Source organism: Plectrocnemia conspersa, unplaced genomic scaffold, assembly GCF_051122295.1.
Source record: "Plectrocnemia conspersa isolate PC_06_02 unplaced genomic scaffold, ASM5112229v1 ptg000001l, whole genome shotgun sequence".
In the NCBI taxonomy this organism is placed as follows: Eukaryota; Metazoa; Arthropoda; class Insecta; order Trichoptera; family Polycentropodidae; genus Plectrocnemia; species Plectrocnemia conspersa.
The window spans coordinates 10,710,194-10,723,640 of record NW_028277165.1 but is presented as its reverse complement, the minus strand read 5'-3'; the positions used below and the strand labels follow the sequence as shown (position 1 = coordinate 10,723,640).

Sequence of the window (13,447 nt, the reverse complement as noted above, 5' to 3'; positions counted from 1 at the left end):
GAAAACTGTTCAACAAAAAAAACATCACCTAGCCAACATTTTTAATTCAATGTGCTTTCTTTACTGTGGTGTACACTGAGTGTACATATCATCATATTATGAGAATATATCTGTAAATATGTCAAATAAATGTTCATATTATACTACTTGTATACACTTATAATTATATTGAAATATCAGAAGTTACAAAAATATATTTTTTACTAAAAAATCAGGTGCTTCGTAGGAGTTTTCAAATTGATTTTGTCAATACTTTTGGTAAATAAATATTAAATACGTTAATTTTTTGCTTTTATATATTTTTGGCATAGTTGCCAATACATGTTAATGATTATTTAGAGATAATAATAATGTTTTTCTAATTTTTAATCACTAATTTTATACATTGCGTGTACGTCACCGAATGTTTTTTTTAGCACCGTAATAGAAAGGATAAACAGTGAAACGTTGTCATTTAAAGTCAGGTACAATATTAGATAATATTAATAAGAATTAGTTAGCTGAAAATGCACTTCCTAATAAATAAAATTCATGTACAGAATGACAAGTTCTGAAAAATTTGAATATTTTGCATTCTCATTTTTTCCAAGCCGAAAGCGAAGTGGGGTTTCAGATGAAGTGATTCGGTACAGTCCTTTCCTAATCTAAATGATTCGAGGCAGAAATAAACTCTTTGTTAATGTCAGATAAAAATCTTGTTAGACGTAAGAGCGATACGAAAATTGGTCAATTGATATATGTAGTTCTGTGTGGAATGTGGAGGTCTGAGCAATTGGTATATCAAACGCATCCTTATGTATTTGGCACTGACCATTCGGCTTTGCTCAGGTCCTTTTTGCGAGGTATGTAATCGCTTATATAATGTCGACGAAAAAATAAAATAAATAAATCCATACGAACAATTTCGTCGCAACTACAATGGGTGATTTGTATAAAGCCACCAAAAAATCTTCGTTCATAGATAGTTTCAAATACATAAAACAATTATTTTATAACCTTTTAGGAAATCATTGCAAACAATTTCATTGCCAATGTCGTTATGTATTAAACATTCGTCGTGAAATTAAGCTGTACTTCAGGTCCGAGTAATGAATATATTCCTTTAATTTTGGAAGGCTTGGAACATTGATTACTTATTATCCAATCAATCAAATAATTTGTAGCACAAAGTTAATTTAATAAACACAATACACAGATATGAATAGTTAGATATTACACAGATAACGTTTATCGTATTTTTATTCATGTTTTACTATTGCTAGAACATATCATACAATTTTTGACTTATCTGATCGTTACAAACACTTAACATTAGAAACACGCTTTACTTTTGCTTCTTTGTGAGATGATTTGGATTCTTGATTCAATAGATTCTATAAACACTTCCCCTCTGTGAACTTCCAGATGAGACACGGTAGTCGAGAACCAAAGCATATGAAGCAGGTCGCGAACTAACATAGGGCAAGTCAGTCGTCGAATAGACTCGTCAGCGTTCGGTCGCGTGTTGCCAGTTGTCAGTTTGTCCATATTCTAGACTTTGTTGTCGGTATGCAACTCGTCCAGCGGTCACCAACCTTTTCGCTGTCCGACAACTTTTTCAGTGCACGAACATCTATTAACATATGACGTCATAAACTTTGCGACACGTCGGTTACTGTATAAGATTGAGTTATTTCAACAACTACGCAAAATCCTTATCGCGAATCTAATTTTAAATTTATATAATATTTCACAGCAGCTGTTTCGGTATACCAGTTTTTTACATGCGTGTGTCGATATCATCGATTGATGAACGATACTTGTTGCATGCATTGTGTGGCATGAACTAATAAAAATCACTCGCGATACAAACAGCTGCTTTATCAACCTTCGAATTTTTAATTACCGCCCGCTTGATTTGGTTGGGAATCGCTGACGAACTTTGTGTAACATTATCATATTATGTTAGTATAGAACTAAATGTTCTTATACTTTTTTTGGAACATATCCATATATTTTATAAAAAATCAATCAATTTAGAAGTATCACTTTTTATTATTATATAAAATCTGAAACATCTATTTATAGCCAAACCGTGTTTTTTCAGCATATCTATGCTGTAAACTCATGAATGGTAAACATTAAATATCTGTGAACAAACACTAAAGTGGAAATGTATCGAATCGACGAATACAACGGTGATGATGACGAATACACTGGAAGAAATAGAAAATCTTCCTTGGTGAAGTATAGTTTCGATCGCGATGACTATAATTTAGATATGAAGAAAGGGACCAATGACGATAGTATGTATTATTTTATTTATTAAGTTTTAAAAATATGATAAGTGGATAGTTCAATTATTGAAACCAGACACTAGAGTTCATCGTTGACACGTTTTTATATGTGCAATTATAGATTAAAATTAAATTAAAAATAAATTTGTTTTTTTAAGAAGTTAAGAACTACTGATTTACATAAAATTCAGGCCGAAGCCAATTCATAGCCAAATATAAGTTAGAGAGTGTTGAATGTGTAAAGACACAAAGGAGATGAAGAGGAGGATATTGATTTTTATCTATTTTTTTATTAATATTAATTACTGACATATTTACGCAGTTTAACGTGTGTTTTATTTTTTGTATGAGTAAAAATGATAAGACGCCCAAATTTGTGCACAATAAATGTTAAATTACGTGCCTTTGTATTGATTGCCTTTATAGAATAAAATAAAAACTCAAGTTTAAGAAATCATTTATTACTAGTTAATAAAATATACATTTTTCATTATCTTAGTCAATTTGTTATGTAATATTCTTATCGTTTACCATGTTTTTTATTATAATATGTAATTCTGATAAATATACATACAAAATTATAATTTTACTACTTATTTATATGTATTATGTATACAGTTTTATAATTGTTTTATTAAAACATATTTACGTATACACATACACGTATTAAAAGTGATTGGACTTTACTGATATTACGCCATGTAGTCTCCAGGTCATATCGAATATCGGGTTAAACCCTAAGGAATTCGAGTAATTGTACGACTGGAAAGTCGAAGTAAAAAATATCCGCTTTTTTATGTCTTTCAATTTAACGTAGCTTTGCTTGGTGAAAGTTCGTCTGAACTCTCGTTTATTCGAAGTATCTGGTGGAAGTGATTCGATATTGTCACTTTAAAATTTTTAGTGAATCTACATCCTTTTCCAGTTCTCAATTGTCTTACAAATCTCAGTAATTTATGGCAGAAACAAATTATTCGTTATGGTCTGATAATAACCTTTTTAGACGTTTTTATTGCTTTTGACGTGGATTTTTGAATTGTTTTTTGCGCTCTCCTATTTATCAAAATTTTGTTTATATATGATTCGTTTGATTCTCACTTATTGTAAATCGTAATGTAATATTGTTATTAAAAGTAAACACTGTGACGGCACGATTTTATGGCTTTTGACGTGGATTCTAAATAGAGACGCTCCCTTGAATTTAGATAGAAAAAATGAAAACTATGAATTTTAATGAAAAAAACGACCACTGCCTGGCAAACTTTGATATAAAAAAAAACAATATTTTTCAAGCATATTTAACTTCTGAAGAACTACTACTCTAAAACTTATCAGTACATTAAATATTTCTAGTTTTTTCTGTTTTGATATGAATGTTCATAGCTAGTTTCATACTAAGTTTAGTAAGGGTGTGATAAATCATTTATTGCATATCAACTTTTTTTTATAAATCAAAATAGCAATAAAATACACCTGAATACAATATATTAATCGGTTAAAAGAATCGGTATGCACATTTTTATAAAGACGTACATAACATAAGTGCATGATGTTTTTTTTCGGTAAAAGCAGATAAATTAAATTATATTGTTGATTACTGTCTACTGACTGTGATTTCTGATAACAGAATAAAAAAGTTTTTATTTATTTCTAATCTTAATTAAATTTATAATTAAAAATTATTTACTTGAAAATCGACTATTTTGCTAGAAAACATAGCGCATTCAATATTTAAGTTTGTTTTTTAGTTATATAATTATTTGCAATCAAAAAGAAATTTCACTCATTTTGCAAAGATTACACATTAAAACAAATTTAAAATTAATAAATTTGTAATGATTTTAGAATTAAACAAAAAAAAAACAATTAGAGCAAGGGAAAGATTATAATAAATACGACATATATAATGAAAGGGTAGATAATATAATAATCTTAATAACAGTACCTCAAAAATATCAAACCAATATCGCCCTGTGTACTTACACATACTGGTACCGCCCCTCAGGGCGACCGTCCATTCACATGGCAGAGATTTACGAGCGCGTGATGATTACCCGTTGAACGATGTTTTTTTACTTAGCTTGAATTTAAGTATAATGTAGGCTTAATTATAGTTTTGTATTATGCTGTCCTTTTACTATCGTTTCAAATACTTTGAACTCTTTAGTTACATACCGATATTTATCTTCATCATTATCTCTGGTGCTTAATGTTATAGATTAATCTTGTTTTCGATAAAATCAAAGGTATTTTGAGTGTGAAAATTTCATTACCTATTTATTTACAGTAAAAATAAAATAACGTGTCAATCATATTCTCAAGAAATAAAAGTGGTCACATCACAACGAAAAGATTTATAATAAATAATAATAACTTAAATAATTATTTATTGATTTTATTTTATTTTATTTCAATTTTAAAGTAATACGAGAAAGTACTCGTGAAAGATCCTTCTTAAAAAATCTAATTTTTATTTTAAAATTATTTTAAAGCACCAAATTATATGTATGTATGTTTTATTTTACTTAGACATCATTTATCTTCTTGAAGAGAATATTTTAGTACGTGTCAAAGTCACATATAAATGTCTCACATACATATACAACTATACAATATGTATATAGATACAAACATTTGTCAATTGAAGTTGTTGTCACGTTGTTTACAAAAACAAACTTATTTGTTCAATAAATTGAAAGTGAAATTAGAAATACTAAAAAAAACATTTGCTAATTAAGTTTACACTAGATCTCGGCGTGTAAACATTTGCGTTCTTCTCCAATCTCCAAGGTTATCTTTAGCGTTATCTGCGTATTTTATTATTGTTTTAAAATTCGATCTCTGTTTACGTTTTCAGACGTAGATAGCCCGACTACTTCGTTTCAGCTTTCCGCCGGTGTAGAAGACAGGGAAGTTACAAACGAACTGTCTGCGCCGTACGAAGTTCCTCAGTTTCCCATTGAGCAGATTGAGAAGAAACTTGCTATACAGAGGCAGCTGAATGTCAAGTAAGTTTAATTAAACCTATAAATATATTAAGTAAAAAAAATCAATAGCATTTTCTTACCTGGTTGTGCGACCTAATTATTTTTTCGATCCATTAAATAAATGGCCTCGACCCCTAAACTCTGGGGAACGCTGTTTTTATTGATATTAGTTTAGAAGCAACTTCAACTTAATTGAGTTCAAATTGATTGTTTTTAGTTATTTTCAATTATATTTTACTATATAACTAACTTTATAAAGTTATTGATCTTATAAGTTCTGATATTTTAATTGATATTATTTTTTAAACGATGTCAATATATTCATACTAAAAGCTTTTCTTATTCTTATGAGCCTTAATTTATTCCCTTCAATTCAATTTCTTTATCTCTATATTACGTAACTAGGTATACGAGTGGAAATAATCGATTATATTTTAAAAATATAACGAATGTAATAAACAAGAAAACGTCCATTTACTATCATATAATTGGAAACCATATAAAATCACAACTTAAATCAACTATATTGCTTACGTTTTTAATATATTTATAGATTACAATAACTCTTAATTAAAACTTGAAGTTATTGATTCTTTTCATTTATATACTAGTTTCAATTTGAGGTACATATATTCTTAACAAAAACATTTTGATCATTGTTTTTTATTATTATTAAAGTATTTACATATTTTTTTGTCATTGCATTAAAAATAATAGTTAACATTCTCAATGCGTATATTTTATTAATTAAAAAAAAATATTTCGGACCTCTGCCACCTGATCGATGGTACTGTACAAATATAGGTAAGTACGAAGCCGTATAAAGAACAGGGTCTCTGCAATTTTATGTCCATTTCCATTCTGACCGCTCTCGGGGTGGTGTACTAATTAATAGTCATATAATAGTATTTTTCACCTTGATTAAATAAATATGTTTGGAAATAAAAGAGACGCTAAACGCTGGTTCGAAGAGCAGAAGAAGTCGATATTTTTCAAGTAAATAGAATGATGCTTTAATTTCTTTTCAAATGTCTGAATTTAGCTAGTGGTTAGATCATTTCTTTAATGATTTTGTAACAATGTAAGTAAAACAGATACAAAAATATTTGATCCCTATTGACGGTTATAGCTCATAAACCTTATCTACTCTATTCCTAATTTATTTTTATACTTTATCTAAATGTAAACGTGTTAAAATAACGAAACAAGATATCATTAATCATTTTTTAATGAGTCATGGATTATTAAGTATAATTAATAAACTATTTAAAGAAACGATGAATACAGTTTTATATTACATTTGTCATCGCTTATGTATTTTGTGAAATAAAAATGCTAATTTGATTTCGTTACATATTTAATGCATGATATACTCAATTTAATGATATGATTATTTTTTTGCAACCTTATAATATCAGTTTAGAATAAAGAATTTTTTATATTAATAAAATACCTCAAACACAAATCGTCTTGTGAAAAAATTGGATTTTCATTAATTTAGTATTTGTGATAGTCTTTGCGCTTTATTTATTTTAAACAATCAGTGCTTAGAAACACCATTTAACGCGTGATCATCATGTGCTCTAACATTTATGCCCTGTGATTGGTCGGTCGCCGTAAGGGGTGGAATTGGTATGCGTAAGTACGCAGTTTTAGAAATTTACTATCTTATCGTTCCTTTCACTATTTTTATTGCTGTGTATGTTTTATTATTTACAATCATTACCCTTATGTATTTTGTAATTTTATTTATTTTTTAAGTAATCCTGCTTTTATTGACTCTTGATAAAAAATTGGGTGTAGTTTTTGTTAGATTAAGTATTTAATTTGTCAGTTACATACAATTGACCGTGTGAGTAACGGCAAAAGCAAGGCCAATTGGGATTAAATACACTTGTTGTCAAAATGCTTAACGCCAGTATTATAATTATGTAATAAATATTTGGGGTTTCGATACCGAGTAGCGAGCGACAGTATAGCAAGTGTCAGAATCTTTGAAGAAGCCCTTGTTGTTGTCTTTCAAAATTTGTGAGGGTGTTTCGAAGAGAATCTCTGTGTTTTCTGATCTTACCACGGCTCTAGTGTCAGGCTTTTTTATATATTTTCTTACAGAAGCTTGGACGAATAGAAATTACGTATTTAGACTAATGGTGGCATTTTCAAAATCAGCTTATTATTTACATCCTCTCTAATGAAGCATGTGTATAATCCCGGTTGACCCTTTATGTGCGAAACCATTGTGGTCGCTTTCGTCGCTATCGTTGAGCGAGACCAACGCGTTACATTATATGAATAGTACGGCTTAAAAAAATAATTACGCCGATTCTTGTACGTTTTTATAATCATTTAGTCGCGGTTAATACATACGTCGTTTTTGAATGGCGACGATCTCAGGCGGTTTGTTTGTAAAACTTTGGTTTTGGTTTGTTCTTTTAAAATGATGCAATTATGAATATAGTACGGTGTTCAATGCCTTTAAAAATAAATTCTTCAGTAGCATAATAGGGCTAACAACTATCTATCTCTTGACTGACGTAAGTTTTTCTTCGGCACAGCTAATTATTTGAATTACGGTATAATAGTTTTAATATTATTTCTTTGTGCCTAGTGATATTTTGTGCTCAAGTTTTTATTGAATGCTAGAATAAGTTTTTTTTATTTACCTATTTTTTAGTGTTTCGTTTTTTGACTTACGCGTTAAAGTCGTTTCGCGATATTGTCGGCGCGGTTTTGTCTCACGAGCTATTGCTACGGCGTCATATTTTTTATACATTTGCCATATCACAAAATTGCCCTACAACCTAAACAAATATTTAATGTACAGTTTCATTCGGCTTATATTGAGATTCTTTGGCTACACATTAAAAAATGTGTTGTATTCGGTTTGTGTCAATTAGACGTTAATTTGAACTCCAGCCTAAAAAATCGTCATAAAATCATGAATTGCTTTTGTCAGTAAATATAAACTGAGCGAATATCCGCGTAGTACAATTTTTATAAAGCTAACTTGAGCTACTGCTAGTTTAGACACTAAAAGGGAGGTCGATATGAATATTCGTAAAATATTCATTTATACTATTTCGAATGAAGTTTGAGTGGCTAGTATCGCTCTAAAATTCCTGGTACTTGATACCTGCGAGACATTAAGACGCTTCTTCTCAACAAAAAAAAAATGCTTTTACGGCATTTAGAAACATTTGTGAATAGAATGTTTAACGGCGGTATCTACTATGACTAAAATTCGCAGAATTTCTTCGTTGAACGAAACAAAATGTTGGAAAGGCCCACCCTTTATTATCGTTTAACATTTACCTCAAAAACATGTGTGTGTCGCAAATTTTTTTGAGGTTTGTGTGACGTTTTTGTATTTGTGGTTTCAAGACGCGAATATTTTATTTCAATCAGTTCAATAATTCGATCCCAAATAATTAAAAATATTTATTTTTCAGAGCTGCTGAAGAAAGGCGCTCTGTGCACGGAGGAAGCGTGGACGATTTGGACGAAAAATATTTCCACGTGGACGAACATGAGTACGTGCCTCATTTCCAGAGGATCTCCATCAGCGGAGAAGATACTTCTGGGGTGAGTCGTTTTTTGATCACGAACGTTTGTTTGGAACGACATGGAACAATTATGATTTTAGGCAAATTAAGTAATCCCATCGAATGTCGTGTGCACGATACCTTTATGGCCGTTAATGACGACTTTCAAATATAAATTTATGTGTATATCATGAGCACGTTGTCAGTTGTGGCGGCACGCGACCTGCGACAAAAGTGGCGGCCAAATGTGAAAATAGCGTGTGTACGCCTGTTCTTCTCTTTCTTAGATTGCCTTTAGGAGCTTCGAACGACACTCGCAGGAACAATGTGTACTTTGAACGAAATTGAGTCCGTAAAACGTATTGAAACGTCTTCAATTGAGTGTCGCGCTTTAATTGCCGCGTGGCCGTGTAATTGTTTGAGGTCAACTTGGAATGGGTTGACTGGTAAACAAATATTTTTCTTCTAGAATTTTGTATTGTTGCCTTACTCCGCCCTGAAGATCGTGATCAATATGAGTCGTCAACCGTGTCAACCCCTAACATACAATCAAAAGCCAAGAGGTAGAAAAAAATGGATTAATAAAAACCTAGTGATTGAAAGCTATAATATAAATTAGTATTAAATCTCATTGTGCAGTTCGAGATTTTTAAGCTTTTCCTACGACGGAACACTTATTTTAAAATAACCGGGTATCCGCATGTTTTTAAAAGAACCGAATACCCTGTTATTTTTAACAGGTATATATTTCAATATAATATTTGCTTTCTTTATATTAGATATATATTTCACACAATTTTCAAGATGAAAAATTCTTCGGCTATTCTTCTATTTCGCAAAACCCATTTAGAGATTAAGTGAGTAGTGAGAGCGGTGTATCAGAAAGGGACAGGAAATACCTATTTAATAGTCTGAAAGTATTGTTTTACAATGTAAGTTTTATGACACATTAAGTTTCGGCATCCTCAAACATTTGCCGTTTAACAAAAAAATTAAAATGCGAGTATTTGCATTTTTATATTTTGTATGTATTTACACACGGCATACTCGAGGGACGGCCATACACAAGCAAAAACATGTAGCTCTATTGTTATTTACTGTCAGTGATTTATGACCGCTAGTCATGCTCGCTCGTTATCCATCGGTTGATGGTTAGCATCGCTAGTACGAAATATGAACAGATTTTTCTTAAATACTCCAATGCGATTTTGATATCAACTACACAAAATAAATTATTTAATTATATAATTAGAATTTATTATCGTTTAAGAAGTAACAAAAAATATTTACCCTTCACTTTTGCAAATATGAAAAGAGTAAATTCTGCATGTACAATTAGGTGATCCATAAATAGAAGCTTATACAATTTTCATTTATAAATCGTGAGAGTTGACAATGGTCGACACTTCATAAAGTTTCTGTTAATCCTTTGACACATTTTTGCTATCAACAATATATTGGGACGGGTGAGCATTTTCACGTGTTTTTTACCATAAAATTCATTTATCAAAATTGTCTCACGCTAACGGACAAAACGCGAAACAAGAGTGGTTCTAAATTATTTTTTTGCAATTTTTTTGATATGTATACAGGGACGTCATTTGCGGGGGGAGGGGCTCCTCCCCTTGAATTTGACCATAAAAATGCACGTCATTTAATGAAACACTATGAATCTTATTAAAATCTAAATAATAAAAATAACCACTGCGACGACGACGGCACGATTTTATTGCTTTTGACGTGGATTTTTGACTTCTGAGATGGAATAAATGTTTTTTGCGCTCTCATATTAAAAAAAATCAATTGAAAAAATAAATCGGATAAAATAGGTTACACAAAAAATCTGCTCAGCATCAATGACCACCACAAGCCTCGTAAACACAAACTGCACAAATACTCATTGAAACACAAGTTTCAGGGACAAGTAATAAAAAAACCGCACACAAGTGACATTGCGCGCGAGCTTCGAAACACTCTTTTCAAAAAAATATATGAAGTTGTTTAAACATATATTTTATTGTTTTGACAACTATATTGTTTACCTATGCTTTAAAGTATTTCCTGGCACTCGTCTCGTTTCTCACTTTGTAAACACGAGACAAATTCGTGCACATATATACATCCCAGTAGCAACGTTGACTGATTCTATTTCTTCTCGAATCATTGATATGTCAGCAGAAATACTTGTACCATGGGTAATTTTTTAACATCATTTTAAAAATGTAATATAAAAAAACAATAAGATAAAATAAGGTACTTCATGTTATCGGGTGTCAAATTTATTAAAAAAATATTTGTTCATATGTTTATACATTTTATGTATTTATAACGTATTTATGTAGCAAAACAACATTTTGCTACATAAATACGTTTTAAAATTTAAACCGGTTAGATGAGAACGAGCGGTAGCGAGTGAGCGTTGATCAGAACGTAAATGCCCCATGAATAACTATCTGCAACGAATCTACTTAAAAACTGTCATTTATAATTGTATAATATGGGTTCCAAAAAAATACGTTTTTTTATACTGAATAACTTTGACGGTCAGTTGTGACTATTTGTTGTTCGGGTCGCATGTCTTTCTTTCGGTAGTGTTTGGATTAACATTTGGAGGAAGGTTACGAGCACCCCAAATTTCATTAGAAGATTTGTTCCGAGTAAGGTGTTTTTGGATGTTTGTGTATGAATTTCACAAAAAGAAAAAGATTTTTTTCTTAATTTTATCAAGAATTGACTAATTTTGAACATCATGAAAATAGTCATTAACTACTGTTGCGATTTTTCGCAATGATGAATTTGCTTTTAGAAGAAATGTTAAAAAAATTATCGAAACAAAAGGATCACTTATTATTGCTAAGCAATTTGTCGCAGCGTCGGCTTACATGCGTCCAACTTGATCGGCCGCTGGGGTTACAAAAAAAGTTTAGTACATGCTCATAAAGTTCAGTCGTTTGCAATTAACAATTTATTTACTGGCAATTGCCGTATACATCAAAATTACTGATGTGAAAAAATCTTGAATTGATCATGAAGCAAAAAAAATTACAACTGATTATTTCTATGTAAAAAATACCATATTGTTTTGAACTGCATAGTTTATATTTTCGTGTTATTCTTTATATTACTATTTTAAGACTATTTGTCTATTAATAGAAAGAAGATTATTCACAATTAAAATATAATCATTATTATAGGTACCATTGGAAGATTTGCAACAAGCTTCCAGTTTATTGGTGCAAGCGTTGGATATTAGAAAACGTTACATGGCCGATTCGCACCAGACTTTCCCTTCAATGACTGACCGTTTCCTGAGAAATTTGGAATCGCAGGAAAAGCAGGATTCAAATGGATACATCGAGGTGCATCATGACGAAAAGATGACTATTGAAGGTATTTTAAAATATATATATTTACATACAAGATCATCAGAAACGTTCAGCGTATGCCTTATTATTTACAGATCATCCGGTACATGTACCGGCTTCTGTGGGAGACCCATGGGAATGTGTACTTCCTCCTAGCAAGAATTACATTATAAAATCAGTCGACGGTGTATTCAACGTGTATGCAACTCAAGAAGACGTAGAAAATAATAAACCACTCGTATATCAATACACTAGATTGGCGCAGTTTGTTCAAGATATGAATGTACTTTGCGCTATGATTGCAAATGGACCATTGTATGGTTTTAGTTTATTTTTTACAATATATTATTATGAAAAGATTTACTCTAAATATTTATTATTTTAGGAAGTCATTTTGCTACCGTCGATTGAGCTATTTATCGTCAAAGTTTCAATTGCACGTGCTGCTGAACGAACTGCGTGAATTGGCTTCTCAAAAAGCAGTACCGCATCGCGATTTTTATAATATTCGGTAAATAGTTCATTGAATATTGACGGTAAGAGATGATGTGATGAAGTTTTATTTTATAGCAAAGTGGATACTCACATTCACGCAGCTTCTTGCATGAACCAGAAACATTTGCTCCGTTTTATCAAGAAAACATTGAAGAATCACGCAGATGAGGTGGTGACATTCCAAAGGGGAGTGTCAATGACACTAAAAGACGTATTTCAATCTATGAACTTGACCACTTACGACTTGACTGTAGACATGTTAGATGTGCACGCTGTAAGCATTTGTGACGTATAGAATCAATATCAAATATGTCCAGTTTTATACTTTATTTATTACATATGCAGAAACTTAAAATTTATTCTGATGTATAACCAATATTGATACAATGTCTTAAAAATAAGTAAATGTGACATGTTTGATGTGATTTATTTTATTAATATATTAATTGAATAATTAAATTAGTTGTTTATATGCATTTATAGGATCGCAACACTTTCCATAGATTTGATAAATTTAATGCCAAATATAATCCAATTGGAGAGAGTAGATTAAGAGAAGTATTCCTCAAGACGGACAATTATTCGGGAGGCAAATATTTCGCAAGAATAATTAAGGAGGTGGCGTCCGATCTTGAAGAGAGTAAATATCAAAACTCTGAACTTAGACTATCCATTTACGGTAAAAGCAAAACTGAATGGTTGAAGTTGGCTAAATGGGCAATCGATTACAATGTCTACTCTGACAACGTTCGTTGGTTGATACAAATTCCTAGATTATAGTG

The 13,447-nt window shown here is 30.9% G+C and overlaps 1 protein-coding gene across 8 annotated transcripts in view; it reads left to right on the top strand.

Moving 5' to 3' along the window:
• AMPdeam (AMP deaminase) overlaps positions 1–13,447 on the top strand; it is a 29,716-nt gene that overhangs the window by 12,558 nt on the left and 3,711 nt on the right. For 2 of the 8 annotated variants that reach the window (XM_088192326.1, XM_088192334.1), the window contains 7 exons: positions 5,134–5,284; positions 8,713–8,845; positions 12,000–12,195; positions 12,266–12,485; positions 12,556–12,681; positions 12,741–12,939; positions 13,149–13,444. In XM_088192326.1, coding sequence (XP_088048452.1) covers positions 5,134–5,284; positions 8,713–8,845; positions 12,000–12,195; positions 12,266–12,485; positions 12,556–12,681; positions 12,741–12,939; positions 13,149–13,444 — 1,321 coding nt within the window. Of the gene's footprint in view, positions 1–1,468; positions 1,657–1,735; positions 1,944–2,067; positions 2,286–5,133; positions 5,285–8,712; positions 8,846–11,999; positions 12,196–12,265; positions 12,486–12,555; positions 12,682–12,740; positions 12,940–13,148; positions 13,445–13,447 lie in introns of those variants that run through there. The other 6 variants (XM_088192288.1, XM_088192282.1, XM_088192295.1 and 3 more) reach the window with 6 other exon arrangements.